This window comes from Peromyscus maniculatus, chromosome 5 (assembly GCF_049852395.1).
Source record: "Peromyscus maniculatus bairdii isolate BWxNUB_F1_BW_parent chromosome 5, HU_Pman_BW_mat_3.1, whole genome shotgun sequence".
Taxonomy (NCBI): domain Eukaryota; kingdom Metazoa; phylum Chordata; class Mammalia; order Rodentia; family Cricetidae; genus Peromyscus; species Peromyscus maniculatus.
The window spans coordinates 11,168,503-11,182,771 of NC_134856.1; the positions used below are offsets into that span (position 1 = coordinate 11,168,503).

The 14,269-nt window shown below is 41.5% G+C and overlaps 1 protein-coding gene across 3 annotated transcripts in view; it reads right to left on the reverse strand.

Moving 5' to 3' along the window:
• Positions 1–14,269, reverse strand: part of Ogfod1 (2-oxoglutarate and iron dependent oxygenase domain containing 1) — a 60,063-nt gene that overhangs the window by 16,286 nt on the left and 29,508 nt on the right. Inside the window, exons 1-4 of one of the 3 annotated variants that reach the window (XM_006985205.4) lie at positions 13,791–14,204; positions 12,391–12,536; positions 7,192–7,238; positions 3,740–3,840 (exon numbers count right to left, since the gene is read on the reverse strand). In XM_006985205.4, the coding sequence (XP_006985267.1) occupies positions 3,740–3,840; positions 7,192–7,238; positions 12,391–12,536; positions 13,791–13,944 (448 nt within the window). In that variant the 5' untranslated portion in view covers positions 13,945–14,204. Of the gene's footprint in view, positions 1–3,739; positions 3,841–7,191; positions 7,239–12,390; positions 12,537–13,495; positions 13,571–13,790; positions 14,205–14,269 lie in introns of those variants that run through there. The other 2 variants (XM_076571693.1, XM_042277303.2) reach the window with 2 other exon arrangements.

Sequence of the window (14,269 nt, forward strand, 5' to 3'; positions counted from 1 at the left end):
CCATATCAATATACACCCTAGACATCACTTTTAATGGCTGCACAATTAGTGTACTATATAGACTGTAAATTTACCTTTTCTCTAATTGCAATTCTAAATTAAATTGTTTGTATTTCTTGGCTATTCCAAAGAATGCCTTAACAAATTTTACTGTTCATGTGTACATGGACCCCTCTGTCGTTTATTTTTTTTTTTAAACATTTATTTATTGTGTGTTGGTGGCGGGAGAGGGACATGTGGACCAGAGGACAACTTGCGAAGTTGGTCCTCTTCCACTGTGTGGGTCCTAGGACTCAAACTCAGGTTGTCAGGTTTGGAGGCAAGTACCTTTAACCCACTGAACCAAGCCATCTCGCTGGCCTGGCTCCTTTGCTCTTGTTCTCATTAGCTGCCTAGCCTAATTCTCTAAAGCCATTGGTGGGGTTGAGCAAGGGGGGCATCTATGCAGGATGGGACGGGGCAAAAGGCTACACTGAACTGGGACCGTTTACACATGAAGGGATTGGTCCAATACGTAAATATGTCGAAGATAACGGGCCTAGGTGCTGCACCATTGAAGAAGGTTTACAGTTAAGGAAAAGAAATCTAGAATAAACCCTGTAGTATTCAACTAGCACTGGAGAAAGCAATATGAATTCAGTTTCCTTTATCTACAGCTATGTAGGTATAGCAATGCAGAAATGTTATGTGTATATGTTTGTGTGAATATGTAGAGGTACATATTCTAGCATTTTCACTGAAAGGGTCTAGGTGACAGCCTAGTGACACAGACTGAGTCCAGGCCTTGACTTTCAAGTACAATTCTTCACTAAAAGGAAACAGGATGCATGCACTCTAGGTCATTCTAGACCTGGCATGGGAAAGAGGAGGCAAGCCTTGAAAATCCTGCTTTGCAGAAATTAGGAAATAAAGAATAAGAACTGGGCTGGAGAGATGGCTCAGTGGTTAAAGTGCACTGACTGCTCTTCCAGAGGTCCTGAGTTCAATTTCCAGCACCCACATGGTGGCTCACAACTGCCTGTATTGAGATCTGATGCCCTCTTCTGGCCTGCAGGCATACATGCAGGCAGAACACTGTATACACAATAAATAAATAAATTAATTAAAAAAAAAAAAAGAATGATAAGAACATAGCAAGAGGGCCCCAGATCAGCTCTAGGGTACTCTCCTCGACCAAATCAAAGACAATATAAGCCTCAATAGAATAACAGCAATTGCAATAGCTCACTACATAAACAGTAATCCACAAATTCGTACTGATATAAGTAAATTGATGAATAAACATTGGGGAGAAGTTTTCAATACAGTGGAATGACAACTAAGGAAAGCAGAAGAAATGACTACTAGAAAATCATCATTTGGCAACTGACATTGCAGTAATTTAGCTATGAAAATCACCTGTGAAAATAACTGAACCAAAGTTTGGTGAGAAACATCATAATTACATAATCTTAAAGCAGCATGTGCAAATTCCTGGTTTGACTCCTACAAATCCTTAGTCAGGTTTGGTAGCAAAGTCTTACAGTCCTAGCTACTGCAGAAACCAAGCAAGAGAATCAAGATAAGGCCAATCTGGGCTCCAAGGTGGGTTCAAAGGCAACCTAGGCAACTTAGATGACAACTCCAAAAAAAAAAAAAAAAAAAAGTAAATGAGGCTACAGCTCAGAGGCAGTGTTTGCCTAGCAAGATGAGGCCCTAGGTTCAATCCCAGTAGCAAAACAAACAGCAACAGCAGAGGATCTGCACAATCTGCACACTGACAGGAGAAGCAAAGCAGTGGCCACATCTGACACCAGGGTCCCAGAGTCATTCAAGGCAACATCACTAATACTGTGGGCGTCACTTTGAGCCATCTAGCAGGACTCAGAAAAAAGAAAGCTCAGCATTAGCTATGACACTCCTTCCAAATGCATGTCTTAAGGAGAATCACCCAATCACAAGGAAACACCAGAGAAGCCCAGACTGAAGGAGCTGTTAAAACACAACTGCCTCTAAGTCTTCCAAAGCATCAAGGTCCTGGAAGTCCAGGAGAGACCAAGAGGCTATTTTAGAATAAAGGAGGCTCAATGGACAGGACAGTGAATGCAGTGTGCCATCCTCAAAGAGACCCCTTGGTATCAAGGACCAAATAGTGACAGATGAGCAAGGCTTACGAATTTTCTCACTCTGAAAGCCCATTATAGTCATGGAGGAAGAATATCTGAAATGTTCAGGCCTATGGTATCCCAGAACTGCAACTGTCTTTCAAATAAAACAGGAAAACAAGTTATTTGTGCTATGCCTGCCACTTCTATTTAAGTTAAACTACTTCAAATTAAAAAAAAAAAAAGAAACAGAAAAACTGGATGTAGTAGCTCACACCTACACATCCCAGCACTCAAGAGGACGGGCAGATGATCTCCATGAGACTGAGACTAGCCTGAATTATAGAGTGAGATCTTGTCTCAAAGAAAATAAAATAATAAAAAGTGAAAGACCCTAGCCCTTCAGGCTTACACCCCCAAGCCTCAGGAAAAGAGAAAATTCAAGCACCAAGAAATGAGAAACTAAAAATCTAGTTCCAAGAGCAACCTGACTTAGCCATTGTTCAATCTCCCCTGCAACCATATAACAATGTAAAAAGATTTCTAATAAGAGATGTGCTCAGCCGGGCGTGGTGGCGTACGCCTTTAATCCCAGCACTCGGGAGGCAGAGGCAGGTGGATCTCTGTGAGTTCGAGGCCAGCCTGGACTACCAAGTGAGTTCCAGGAAAGGCACAAAGCTACACAGAGAAACCCTGTCTCGAAAAACCAAAAAAAAAAAAAAAAAAAAAAAACCAAAAAAACCAAAAAAAAAAAAAAAAGAGATGTGCTCAACTGTGACTGGGATAGTTGCAGGTGTTCCAGGAAGGACCACTGTGGCCTTTGGGTAAACTCCACTCCCGCTCTGATACTCCCCCACCCCTTGAGGTTTCAGGAAGAATGTACCTGTTGACATAACTGTACCCACTCTGTGATCACTCTGTAACCAGACCATGATCTTGTGAAACGAAATTGTATGGGAATTGTAATCTTATGGCTTTTGTGGGTTTTTCCTTTAAAAGCCCCCATGGGGCTGCAATAAGAGGCGGCTCTTGCTCTTGGGAGCAGAGTTTGCCCTTCTGTATAGAAGCTTCAAAAATAAATCCTCGTGCTTTTGCATCAACTGGACTGGAGTCTGGGTTCTTGGGGCTCCCACTTGAGACCCTAAATTTTACCAATTTAGACTTCCCCAAGACTATACATGATAGCAAACCTGAATCGAAATTTAGTAAAACAAAACCAAGCAACGCTTCCCTCTAAAAAGGCACACATATTCCAGCGGACATTTGTGCATTTGAAGGGGAAGTGGAAGGCAACAGTCACCACTGAAACGGCAAGGCAGGTGACAGGGACTATTACTAGTTACACAGTCCATTTCCTATATTAACTACTAAATTCAAAATAAAGAGAAGGAAACTCAGCATTAAGGGAACTTTAGAAATATAAGGACAGACTTATAGCATCACCTGTGGAGTTTTACAATACTGTATGCAAGTTGGCATGAGAATTTTTCTGAAAATATGATTAATAGCTGTCACATACCCAAAGAGAAGCACGGCTTTATCCTTTGTGATATGATGGCTATTTCTGCATAGGAGCTGAGTCCTTACTAGGAAGACCCTGATGCTGCCTTTCCACCAATGTGGAGTTAAAGCCTTGAAATCTTTATCCTCCTTACCAGTGAACTCGTATTTAGCACAGGACATATCAATGGTTGGTTCTAGGTCAATGCTGGAAACCTTAGAAAGCCAGTCCCGAAAATCTTCAAACATAAGTTTCCTAGAAGTGTGAACAAAAGACAACCTGTTATGCCACAGCATAGGTTCATCTGGAGCCCCGCCATTCCTATGCTCTCTAAAGGTCGCATTTCATTCAAGAGACCATTCTCAAATTTCATTCATGAGACCCTGAGCGACTGAGAGACGCTCTGGTTTAAATTTGCATGGTGTCAAGTTCCCAGGGAAATCATGGAACTCTCCAGCTACCACAGTGCGCTTGCTCGAAGTCTCGCCATTTTGTTCTCTAGCAGTTTGCCTATGGCATGACTTCCCACATCAGCACTCTGGTTTTGTTGTCCATCACTACATCACTGTTCCATTATAAGTCATGCAGTTTCACACAGGCTTTTCAGGAGTAAATGTGAAAACTCAATTGCTTTTTTTTACACCAAATTGCTTCTGACACCAAATATGTGGGTTTTCCTGTTAACTACTTAAGTTTGGAAACAATCAGGACCCCTTAAAACTCAGTTCAATTCTTACACTATCTACAGGATTAAGGGCTCAGTCTCACAGGACTGGCTGCCTTCAGATCTAATTAGAGGACCAGCTCATGAGTTGTGCTGATCCTGTATAAACAGGAGGTCCCTACAACACCCTCCTCAAGTTGGATAATTTTTTAGGTAATTTTTTACTTCACCCACATCAGGAAGCTCACAACTATAACTGCAGTTCCAGGATCCAATGTCCTCTGGCCTCCAGGGGCATCTACACACAGATGAACTCAACTAGGGCACACACACAAACAATAATTTTTTTTTTTTAATGACTCAACTCAGGAACAGCTAAATACAAAAGATTGACAGCATAAAGCCCTGGGGAGAGAAACAGAACCTCTCGCATCTCCTTGGCACCTCAGGAACTTAGGGACGCTTTGCTGCACAGGCATGGTTGACTTAACAAACCACTGGCCACTGGGGATGCATCCAGCCAACTGTAAGCCTTTCTTCTCTTTGAAACAAGGTCCTGCTTTTTAGCCCAGGCTTGGCCTACAGCGTACTATGTAGCTCAGGCTAGATTCAAACTTGTAGCAACCTGACCTGACTACCCTCCTTGTTTTTCTGGGGCTGGAATGGTTAGAGCTGAGAGCTGCCGCCCTCTTGGTTATCTTCTTGGCAACTGTCCCTTCTTCTCCAGCCTCTAGGAGTTCTCCATTACCAGAAGCCCAGGTGTGATAGAAAGTTGTTTTTCCCTAACAAAGGTTCTCCATTCACCTTTATTAATCTTGACACTTAAATTTTAAATCTTAGCCGGGCAGTGGTGGTGCACGTCTTTAATCCCAGCACTCGGGAGGCAGAGGCAGGCGGATCTCTGTGAGTTCGAGGCCAGCCTGGGCTACCAAGTGAGTCCCAGGAAAGGCGCAAAGCTACACAGAGAAGCCCTGTCTTGAAAAACAAAAACAAAAACAAAAACAAAAACAAAAAACCAACCCCCCCACAAAACAACAAAACAAACAAACAAAACCAAAACAAAACAAAAAACAAAAAAAAAAAAAAAAAGAAAAGATAACGAACATTTCCATTATAAGATAAGCTGGCCCTCTAGTCCTTTGTATAGAAGTCTCTTTAATACAAGTCATAACTAGTTCAGCCAGTCAACCCTGAAATAATAATAACTTTGATAAGTATAAACTTTTAGCTGGACATGTGGCACATAACTGTAATCCCAGTACTGAGGAGGGTAAGACAAGAAAGTTGTTATAAGCGCTGGGCCAGTCACTGAAAACAGTAAGAACAACAAAAACAAACACAGTAACAGCCAAAAAACAAAACAAAACAAAACAAAAACCACCACCAACAAAAACCAACCAAACAAAAACAAAAAACCCAAAACAACCCCCAATCCAAATGTTTAAAAGTCTTATATTTGATCAAATTATACACATGAAGATATAGTACTTTTGGCTCATTCAAATGCACAGAACAGAAATTCCTATAAAATGCAATTGTGCTGTCAGTAACTACTCCTGGGAAATCTGTAAGACCCACTACCATTTTCTTCCAACGGATACTCCTCAAACCAGAACATCCCATAAGGTATTGTGCTGGGGCTGGGACAACCCTGGAAGTGTTCTGTAATCTCTAAGGCACAGCTTCCAATGGTGCATAATGAGTCAAGGCAGCCAGCTGCTACACTGGGCCCCAGACAATGGCAGTGGGTAAGGGTGGGGATAAACATTTCTGAAAAATCAACTGCTATCATCAACTCCCAAAACTAATGCTACAGAAAGCTCCTTTCTATACACACTGTGAAGTAACACAGGGACAGGGACAGGGACAGGGACAGGGACAGGGACAGGCTTCTATCTTCTCTCATCTTTGGCATTTTTTATTTTTATTTGTGAGAACACACAGAACACACATGGCAAATAAAAAGGCCATTTTCTGTAATAGTCAAGCATGTCCAAGTCTCCCATTATTTAGTTGTGACTCTTTGAGTATGGGATAATGCTCAGTCATGGATGACAGGTGTTTTGGACTAATGAGACCAAATGTCTGAAAGTGAGATTGTTTCTCTTTAGGAGTAAAGTCTAAATTAGTATGAAATATGAGTTATAGTTAACATATAAGCAGTACTTCTAGATAGAAAGAAATAACCTGTACAGGCTACTATCATATAAGGGACTGTCTCAGAGAAAAAAATAACTCTTTGCACATAGATGAAAAGCAGCTACTATACAGCATGTTCTCATTATTGAAAAAAAATCCTAAAGAAGTAAAAAGAAAATGTTTTTAAAAACTCTAATCCTATTATTCTACTTGAAGTCTTTCAGTTTGTACATAAACATACAGTTTATGTCTGCAGCACATTCTTTCCTTTTGAAAACAGTGTATCCCAATGATCTAAGATGCCTTTGTTTGTAATAACCATCCTCTTATACATCCCTAAGAGGAGAAAATATTGCTAATTAAACTAGAACAAAATAGCAACTATAGAGGACACTAGATTTTAGAGTTTTTTTTTTAAAGTATGATTGAATTAACAAAATAAAATGTGACTATCTTGTTTATTAAAATTCACACACATATTCATGGTTGCATAGTTTCCTGTATGGTATCTTTGTGTACTTTTTTTTTTAAGATTTATTTATTTATTATGTATACACTGTTCTGCCAGCATGTATACCAGCAGACCAGAAGAGGGCATCAGATCTCATTACTGTGGTTGTGAGCACCATGTGGGTGCTGGGAATCGAACCTGGGTCCTCTGGAAAAGCAGCCAGAGCTCTTAACCACTGAGCCATCTCTCCAGCTGTTACACAGAGAAACCCTGTCTCGACAAACAAAACAAAAAGCACTCGATGCTCTGCTTAACATATATTTGGTACCCAAAAATGTAATTACTTGCTTACCTTAAAGCTGAGATGTGAGGCTCTTTTCTCTTCTTCAAATCATCAGACTTGATCATAAAGAAAAAAAAAAAAAGAAAGGAAAAAAAGGATTTCCTTGTTATAGCATATTGGATGCAAAGAAGAACAGTGAGGACTCTGATAGTAGAACATTGTGGCTGAGCCTAGACTGAAGAGAACGACCAGGTCTGATAACAATCCCTTCATCTTACAGCTATGATGTGGGCAAGTGACTTAGTGTCTTTGTACCTTATTCATTCAGCAAACACTGAAGTAGTTACTGCAGAGAAGTTGACATTTGTTACGGAGTCATACAGTGAACATAAAGTGTAATTCATTAGCATAAAGGTGACAAGTGCACAGGAAAAACCAACAGAGAGAGGAATGGGTTGAGCCGAGAGTAGGAAAGGCCTGCAATTGTAAGTAGGTGAGTCAGGTAGACTGCAATGAGGAAAAGCACAATTTGCCCCAAATACTGGAGAGACTCAGTGGCTGGGGGAAGCGCAAATGGGGGAGCAGTAGGTGAGAGTCAAAGGCCTATTAGAAGGCATTGTGTTGGCCTGGAGGCAATCTGTGTATGATGGCTTTTACCCAAGAAAATGAAGAGTTATTAAGTTGTCAAGCAAAGGAGAAACGTGAGGTGATATCTTGAGAGAAAACTCCCCATTATGTAGAATCTAGTATTTTCATCACTTGAAAACCATACAGTTCCATGGGTTTCACACATTCATCATGCAGCCAACCATGCTACATAAGCCCAGAATTTAACACTACAAAATGAAATCTTGTATCTATTAGGCAGTTGCGCTCAATCTTTTCTACTACCAGCTCCTAACAAACACCACCCTATTTCTTGTTTCTATGGGCCATCTGCCTATTCTGGACATTAAAAAAAAAAAAAAATCATATAATACACAGCATTTTGAGTCCACAATTATTTTAATTTTTTTTTTTTTTTTTTTCCCCCGAGACAGGGTTTCTCTGTGTAGCTTTGCGCCTTTCCTGGAACTCACTTTGTAGACCAGGCTGGCCTCAAACTCACAGAGATCCACCTGGCTCTGCCTCCCTGATTGCTGGGATTAAAGGCGTGTGCCACCACCGTCCGGCTATTTTAAAATTTTCTATGTATTATAAGTAGTAGGTGTATAAACGTAGATATGGCTGTGCCATGGTGCACGTGTGGAGGTCAGAGGACAACATCAGGGTTCAGTTCTCCCCTCCCACCTGGTTGAGGAAAGGTCTCTCTTGTTTCTACTGTACTGCATACTTTGGGCTAACTGGCCCACAAGCTTCTTGTCTCCACCTCCCATCTCACCAGAGGAGGCCTAGATTACAGATGCTTGCCACCATATCTCACTTTTTATGTGGGTTCTGAACTCAGTGGCAAGTGCTCTCACCTACTAAACTATCTCAGTGTTCCCAGAGTCTCACTGGCTTCTATTAGTTAGCAAAACATTTCTAAAGTTCATCATGTTGCTGCTCTGACTTACTTTTTATGATTAAATAATACTCCACTAGATGGGCATACTGCATTTTGTTTACCCATTAATCAGTGGGTAGACGTCTGGTTGCTTCTATAAACATTGTTTCTATGAATATCTGTGAGCAAGTTTTTATGTGAACAGGTATGTTCTAATTCTCTTGAATTCACTTACATGAAAAGAACGAAATGGTAACAGTTAGATAAGTGGGTGAAGGTAGGAGACGGGTTAATACACTCAAGTGGTTATCATGGTGAGAGATACAGCTTGGAGGGGTGAATGCTGTTGATGGTGGAAGTGTAGGAGGTGTTGGGGATGCAGTGAAGAAAGAAAGTGTCCTCAGTGGATGGGACATGAGGAGTGAACAAGGACTTAAGAATGGCTCGTTTCGAGCTGAGGTCAAGAGGAGCAACAGAATTAGAGGGAGGAGACTAGGAGTTTAGTGTTGGTTGTAAACCTGTGACTCCTAGACATCCAAGGAGACAGAAAGCCATGAGACTCCATGGAAATCTGTGCTCAGTCTTAATTCAGGGATCAAACTATTCAGGATCGGGTATTCTGGCATTAAGGACTCACCTGGAAGTTGGGTCTATGGACTGGTGAGATGGCTAAGTGTGTAAAAGCGCTTATGTACAAACATGGTGACCAGAGTTTGACACTCAGATCCTACATAAAGATGGAAGGTGGGGACCAGTTCCACAACACTGTCCTGTGACTGCCCCTCCCACCGTGCCCTCCCAATAATATTAATTAAAATACAAACAGATGTTGGTGACAAGGGGAAGACTTAGTAAAGGAAATTAAGAGCGTATGTGTGGTAGTTTGAATGAGAATGGTTGACATGGGTTCATATATTAATTAATATATATAATGTAATTAATATTAAATGCTTGGTTCCCAGTTGGTGGACTATTGGGAAGAGATGTGCCCCTGGGAATGGGCTTTGAGGGTTCAAAAGCTCACACCATATCTATTGTGGATGAGATTTGAGTTCTCAGCTACTGATCTAGCATCATGCCTGCCTGCCTGCTGCCATGCTTCCCACTATGATGGTCATGGACTCCAACCCTCTGAACCTGTAAGCCCCCATTAAATGCTTTCTTCTCTAAGTTAAGTTGCCTTGGTCATGGTGTCTTTTCACAGCAATAGAAAAGTAACTAACACAGCATGGTATCCTGAAAGGAAAGTGAAAATATGTCCCTAGGAAGGAGGCATGCAAATGCTTCTAAAAGGTCAAGGATTATCTGCCTTTGTAGCATAGTAGGTATTGTGTTGGTCTCTAAAAAGTCAAAGAATAGCTGGGTGTGGTGGTGCACGCCTTTAATCCCAGCACTCGGGAGGCAGAAGCAGGCAGATCTCTGTGAGTTTGAGGCCAGCCTGGTCTACAGAGTGAGATCCAGGACAGGCACCAAAGCTACACAGAGAAACCCTGTCTCAAAAAAAAAAAAAAAAAAAAAAAAAAAAAAAAAAGTCAAAGAATGACAAGTGAAGGCTGTATTTACTAATGCTGAGGCTGAGAGGAACCTTGGCAGGCACAGTGGTAAAGGTAAAAGAGTGATCGAGTGTGCTTACAAGAGGAGGAAAGGAAAGGACGTGAAGCAGTTTGGACAGCCCTTAAAAGAACCGTGCTAGTAGATGTGATGTCACAGGCTGGTAATCCAGCACGCAGGAGGTAGAGGCAGGAGGAGAGTCAGTTTGAGGCTAGCCTAGACTATATCTAGAGACCTAGCCTCAAAAAAGAAAACAAAAAACAAATAAATAAACAAACAAACAAATAAATAAATCTCGGGTGATGGTGGCCAGGCCTTTAATCCCAGCACTCAGGAGGCAGAGGCAGGCGGATCTCTGTCAGTTTGAGGCCAGCCTGGTCTACAGAGCGAGTTCCAGGACAGGTTCCAAAGCTACACAGAGAAATCTTGTCTCAACAAACCAAACCAAACCAAACCAAACCAAACCAAACCAAACTAAACCCAAAACAAGCAAGCAAATGAATAAAAAACAGGATGGAAGCTGAAGGGGAAAATTAGATCAAGATCTTTTAAATTTTCATTTAATTGAAAAAATTTTAATGGAAAAAAAACCTAATAGAGTTTTGTTATTGTTGTCATATTAAATTGAATGATCCAGAAGAGAAGGAAAAACTTACATGGTTTCCTATTTGTAAAACAGGAATAGTAGTACACTCTGTCACAGGACTCTGATGAGGACTTAATAACCAAAACGCTTGGGCTGTCATCAAGTATGTACTAGTAATGCTTAAAAAATATAGCCAGGCAGTGGTAGCACACGCCTTTACTCCCAGCACTGGGGAGGCAGAGGTAGGCAGATCTCTATGAGTTCGAATCCAGCCTGGTCTACAGAGTGAATTCCAAGATAGCTGGATCTACACAGAGAAAGCCTGTTTCAAAAAACAAAATAAACAACAAATACAATATATATTATATAATATAAATATATATAAAAATATTTTACAAATCCTAATGTCAGAGATCCAATTATCTGTCAAATTTATAGCACATGCAAAGAAAAAGTATACAGGTGAAGAGATCTTGTCCAAAAGTGAGCAAGGCAAAAAAAAAAAAAAAAAATTATTCACAATGGGTAATGGCTTTTTTCTTTTTTTCATCACCCAGAGCCATTTTTTGCTTTTTTCTCAAGCTTACTTTCACTTGTCAAACAGCAACAACTAAAAACCACCCTGGGGTTGAGACTGCTCAGTCATTGCAATGCTTGCCTTTCCAGCCTAAGAACTTAGGGCCGATTCCCAGAATCCACAGAGAAAAAGCTGGGTGGCATGTGCTTTTAATTTCAGTGCTAGGCTCACAGGTCAGTCAGTCTAGCCTGCTTGATAGCTTCATTCAGGCCAATGAGAAACCCTGATTCAAAACAAAGGTGGATGGTGCCTGAGAAATGGCACACACGTATATCCACAATTGCTGAACACACACACACACACACACACACTCACACATACACACTCACACACTGGTATCTCAATTTAGTAATCAGAGATCACTTAGGATTGAAAAGTTGGTATAATTATAAAAGCAATAACTTGTTTTTTCATTAACCTGGTAAACTTTACTGGAATAAAAGTTTGATTTGCATTAGATTTTATGGATAATTCAATCATTTGTACAAGGCCTATAAATTAGAGTGGAGTAGGATCCTGTCAGCTGACCAGATGATCAGTTCCAGCATAAAAGAATGAGGTATTAATTAGTCACCCTCTTATTCCAGATAAAATCAAAAGAGAAGTGCAAAAAATAATAATAATTCATCTGCTTCGTTTTTGAATTTTCAAAATATTTCAGTTTTATTTTATGTGTATAGATGTTTTGTCTACATATATGTCGTGTATCACATGGTGCCCTTGAAAGCCAGCAGAGGGTGCTGGATTCCCTGGGACTGGAGTTATAGATGGGTGTGGGCAACCATGTGGGAGCTGTGACTGGAACACAGGTCTAATGGAAGGGCAGCCAGAGCTCTTAACTGCTGAGCTATCTTTCCAACCCTTTTTTGAATTTTTAAACCCTGACAGCCTTTTAGAGTGAGTGGTCCCTGTATTGAAGATGACCCCACACTGGGGACACCAATGGCTTGTATTTCTGTGCTAGACCTGGGTCTTCTGGAAGAACAGTAAGCACTCTTAACTATAATGAATTTTTCTATAGCCAAAGACTTTCTGAGGAGGAAGAGCTAAAGTAATAGGAATAAATACCTGCTGGAACTTATATAAATCATTGTACTTTTCATGGAAGTCCAGGCTCAAAAGTTCCATCTGAAGTCCTTCCAGGAAGTCTTGGCTTTGGATGAAGTTGGGGATTACACAGTGAAGAAAAGGATCCATGTCCAAGACAATAGCTTCTGTTGGAACAAAAATATTGCCCCTTGTCTTTCTTCTCTTCCATATTATACCAAGTAGCAAAACAGAATACAAAAGGAGACAATCATGAATTTTTGGGAACCTAATATTTAAAGTTTAAGATTCAGAGAAGAGCCGGGCGGTGGTGGCGCACGCCTTTAATCCTAGCACTCGGGAGGCAGAGGCAGGCGAATCTCTGTGAGTTCGAGGCCAGCCTGGGCTACCAAGTGAGCTCCAGGAAAGGCGCAAAGCTATGCAGAGAAACCCTGTCTCGAAAAACCAAAAAAAAAAAAAAAAAAAAAAAAAAAAAAAGATTCAGAGAAGAATTGTGAGTTGTGTCATTCATTACTCATTCAAGACTACCGTTCTCAGATACTGTGCTTACATGCTAGTCTTTAATGACTCTGTGTGTGTGTGTGTGTGTGTGTGTGTGTGTGTGTGTGTAGGGGGGGGAGTATATCACTAATGGAAGCTCTTGCTTTTTTTAAAATTTTTTTAGTTTACTGATTCTTGCATCAATGCATTTTAGATTAACTCATTTTCTCCGGAAGAAGTAAATCAAGAATAGCAAATTAAATGAGAGTAGCAAAACTGGCTGGCCATTTTCTCTTTAATCCTACCCTTATTTTCCCCAAGTTTTCTGTGGGGAGGGAGTGACTGCATTTATATATATATATATACTCGGTTGGTTTCTAACCTTCTAATTCATTTCACTTCCACCAGATTCACACTGTATAAGGTAATAGCTTGTAGCTAAGTCTGGAACGATGGTTCCTTTCAAGATACTTTCGTTTCATGCGTCACGTAGCCCAGGGACAAGGCACCTGACAGTGGTAGCTCCAGGTACTAGCTCTCGGGCAGCTTTCAACATCTGTGCTGGTCATGCGGCATTTGCTAGATGTTTACTGGTTCTCTGGGAAACATTTGTGAATGCCTACAAACATTAGTTTGTCAATCCTACCTTCCCGAGGGGAACACTATTAACGATTCCGTTTTATAAAAGAAACTGACGCTTAAGCAAAGTTAAATACATTGCCCAGTGACGTATCATCAGCAGAGGGATTCTGATTCTAGAATCAATCCTCAGTTTACATGTCTCCTACTTGCCCACACTCCCGGGTCTATATTTATTTTCCTCCCCATGCTTGTCAAATCAAGCAGAATTTGGAAAGAACCGAGCAGCCAGAGTCGGAGGTGGCTAAGGTCCTTCCCACGCCTCCTCACGCGGCCGCTCCTCCCTCACAGCACCTCATTACCATGGCTGAATGGTGTCCGGCGGCTCCAGGCCTCAGCCACCTGCTTCCTCACTGTTTCTTCCGTGACAGCGTCCGAAAATTCCGCCGCTACCTGCTTCTTTCCCTTCTTCATTGGCCGCGCGGGGCCCGGATCGGCGGGCCGCTTCCCGTTCATCTCCTCACCAAGCACAGACCCACGCCAAGGAAGTCAGGACGCTATTTCCCTCCAGAAACTACAGTTCCCGAAATGCCCCAGTCCTTAGTCCCAGCATCACCCAATGGGAAGGCACCAAAAAATAAAGAGGCTGGACCTATACAAAATTAACCAATAAAAGATCAACATATTGCGCCGTCTTGCTAGCAATTGGCTGAATAGTCGCGGAGGAATGCCTCCCTACTTCCTGCCGCCAGAGCCATTCACTTCCGGTGTGCGTTCGCCTCCTCTTGCTGTCGACTGTTAATGGCGGGCGGCGGGTGCTGAGCGGGACGCAGATAACCGC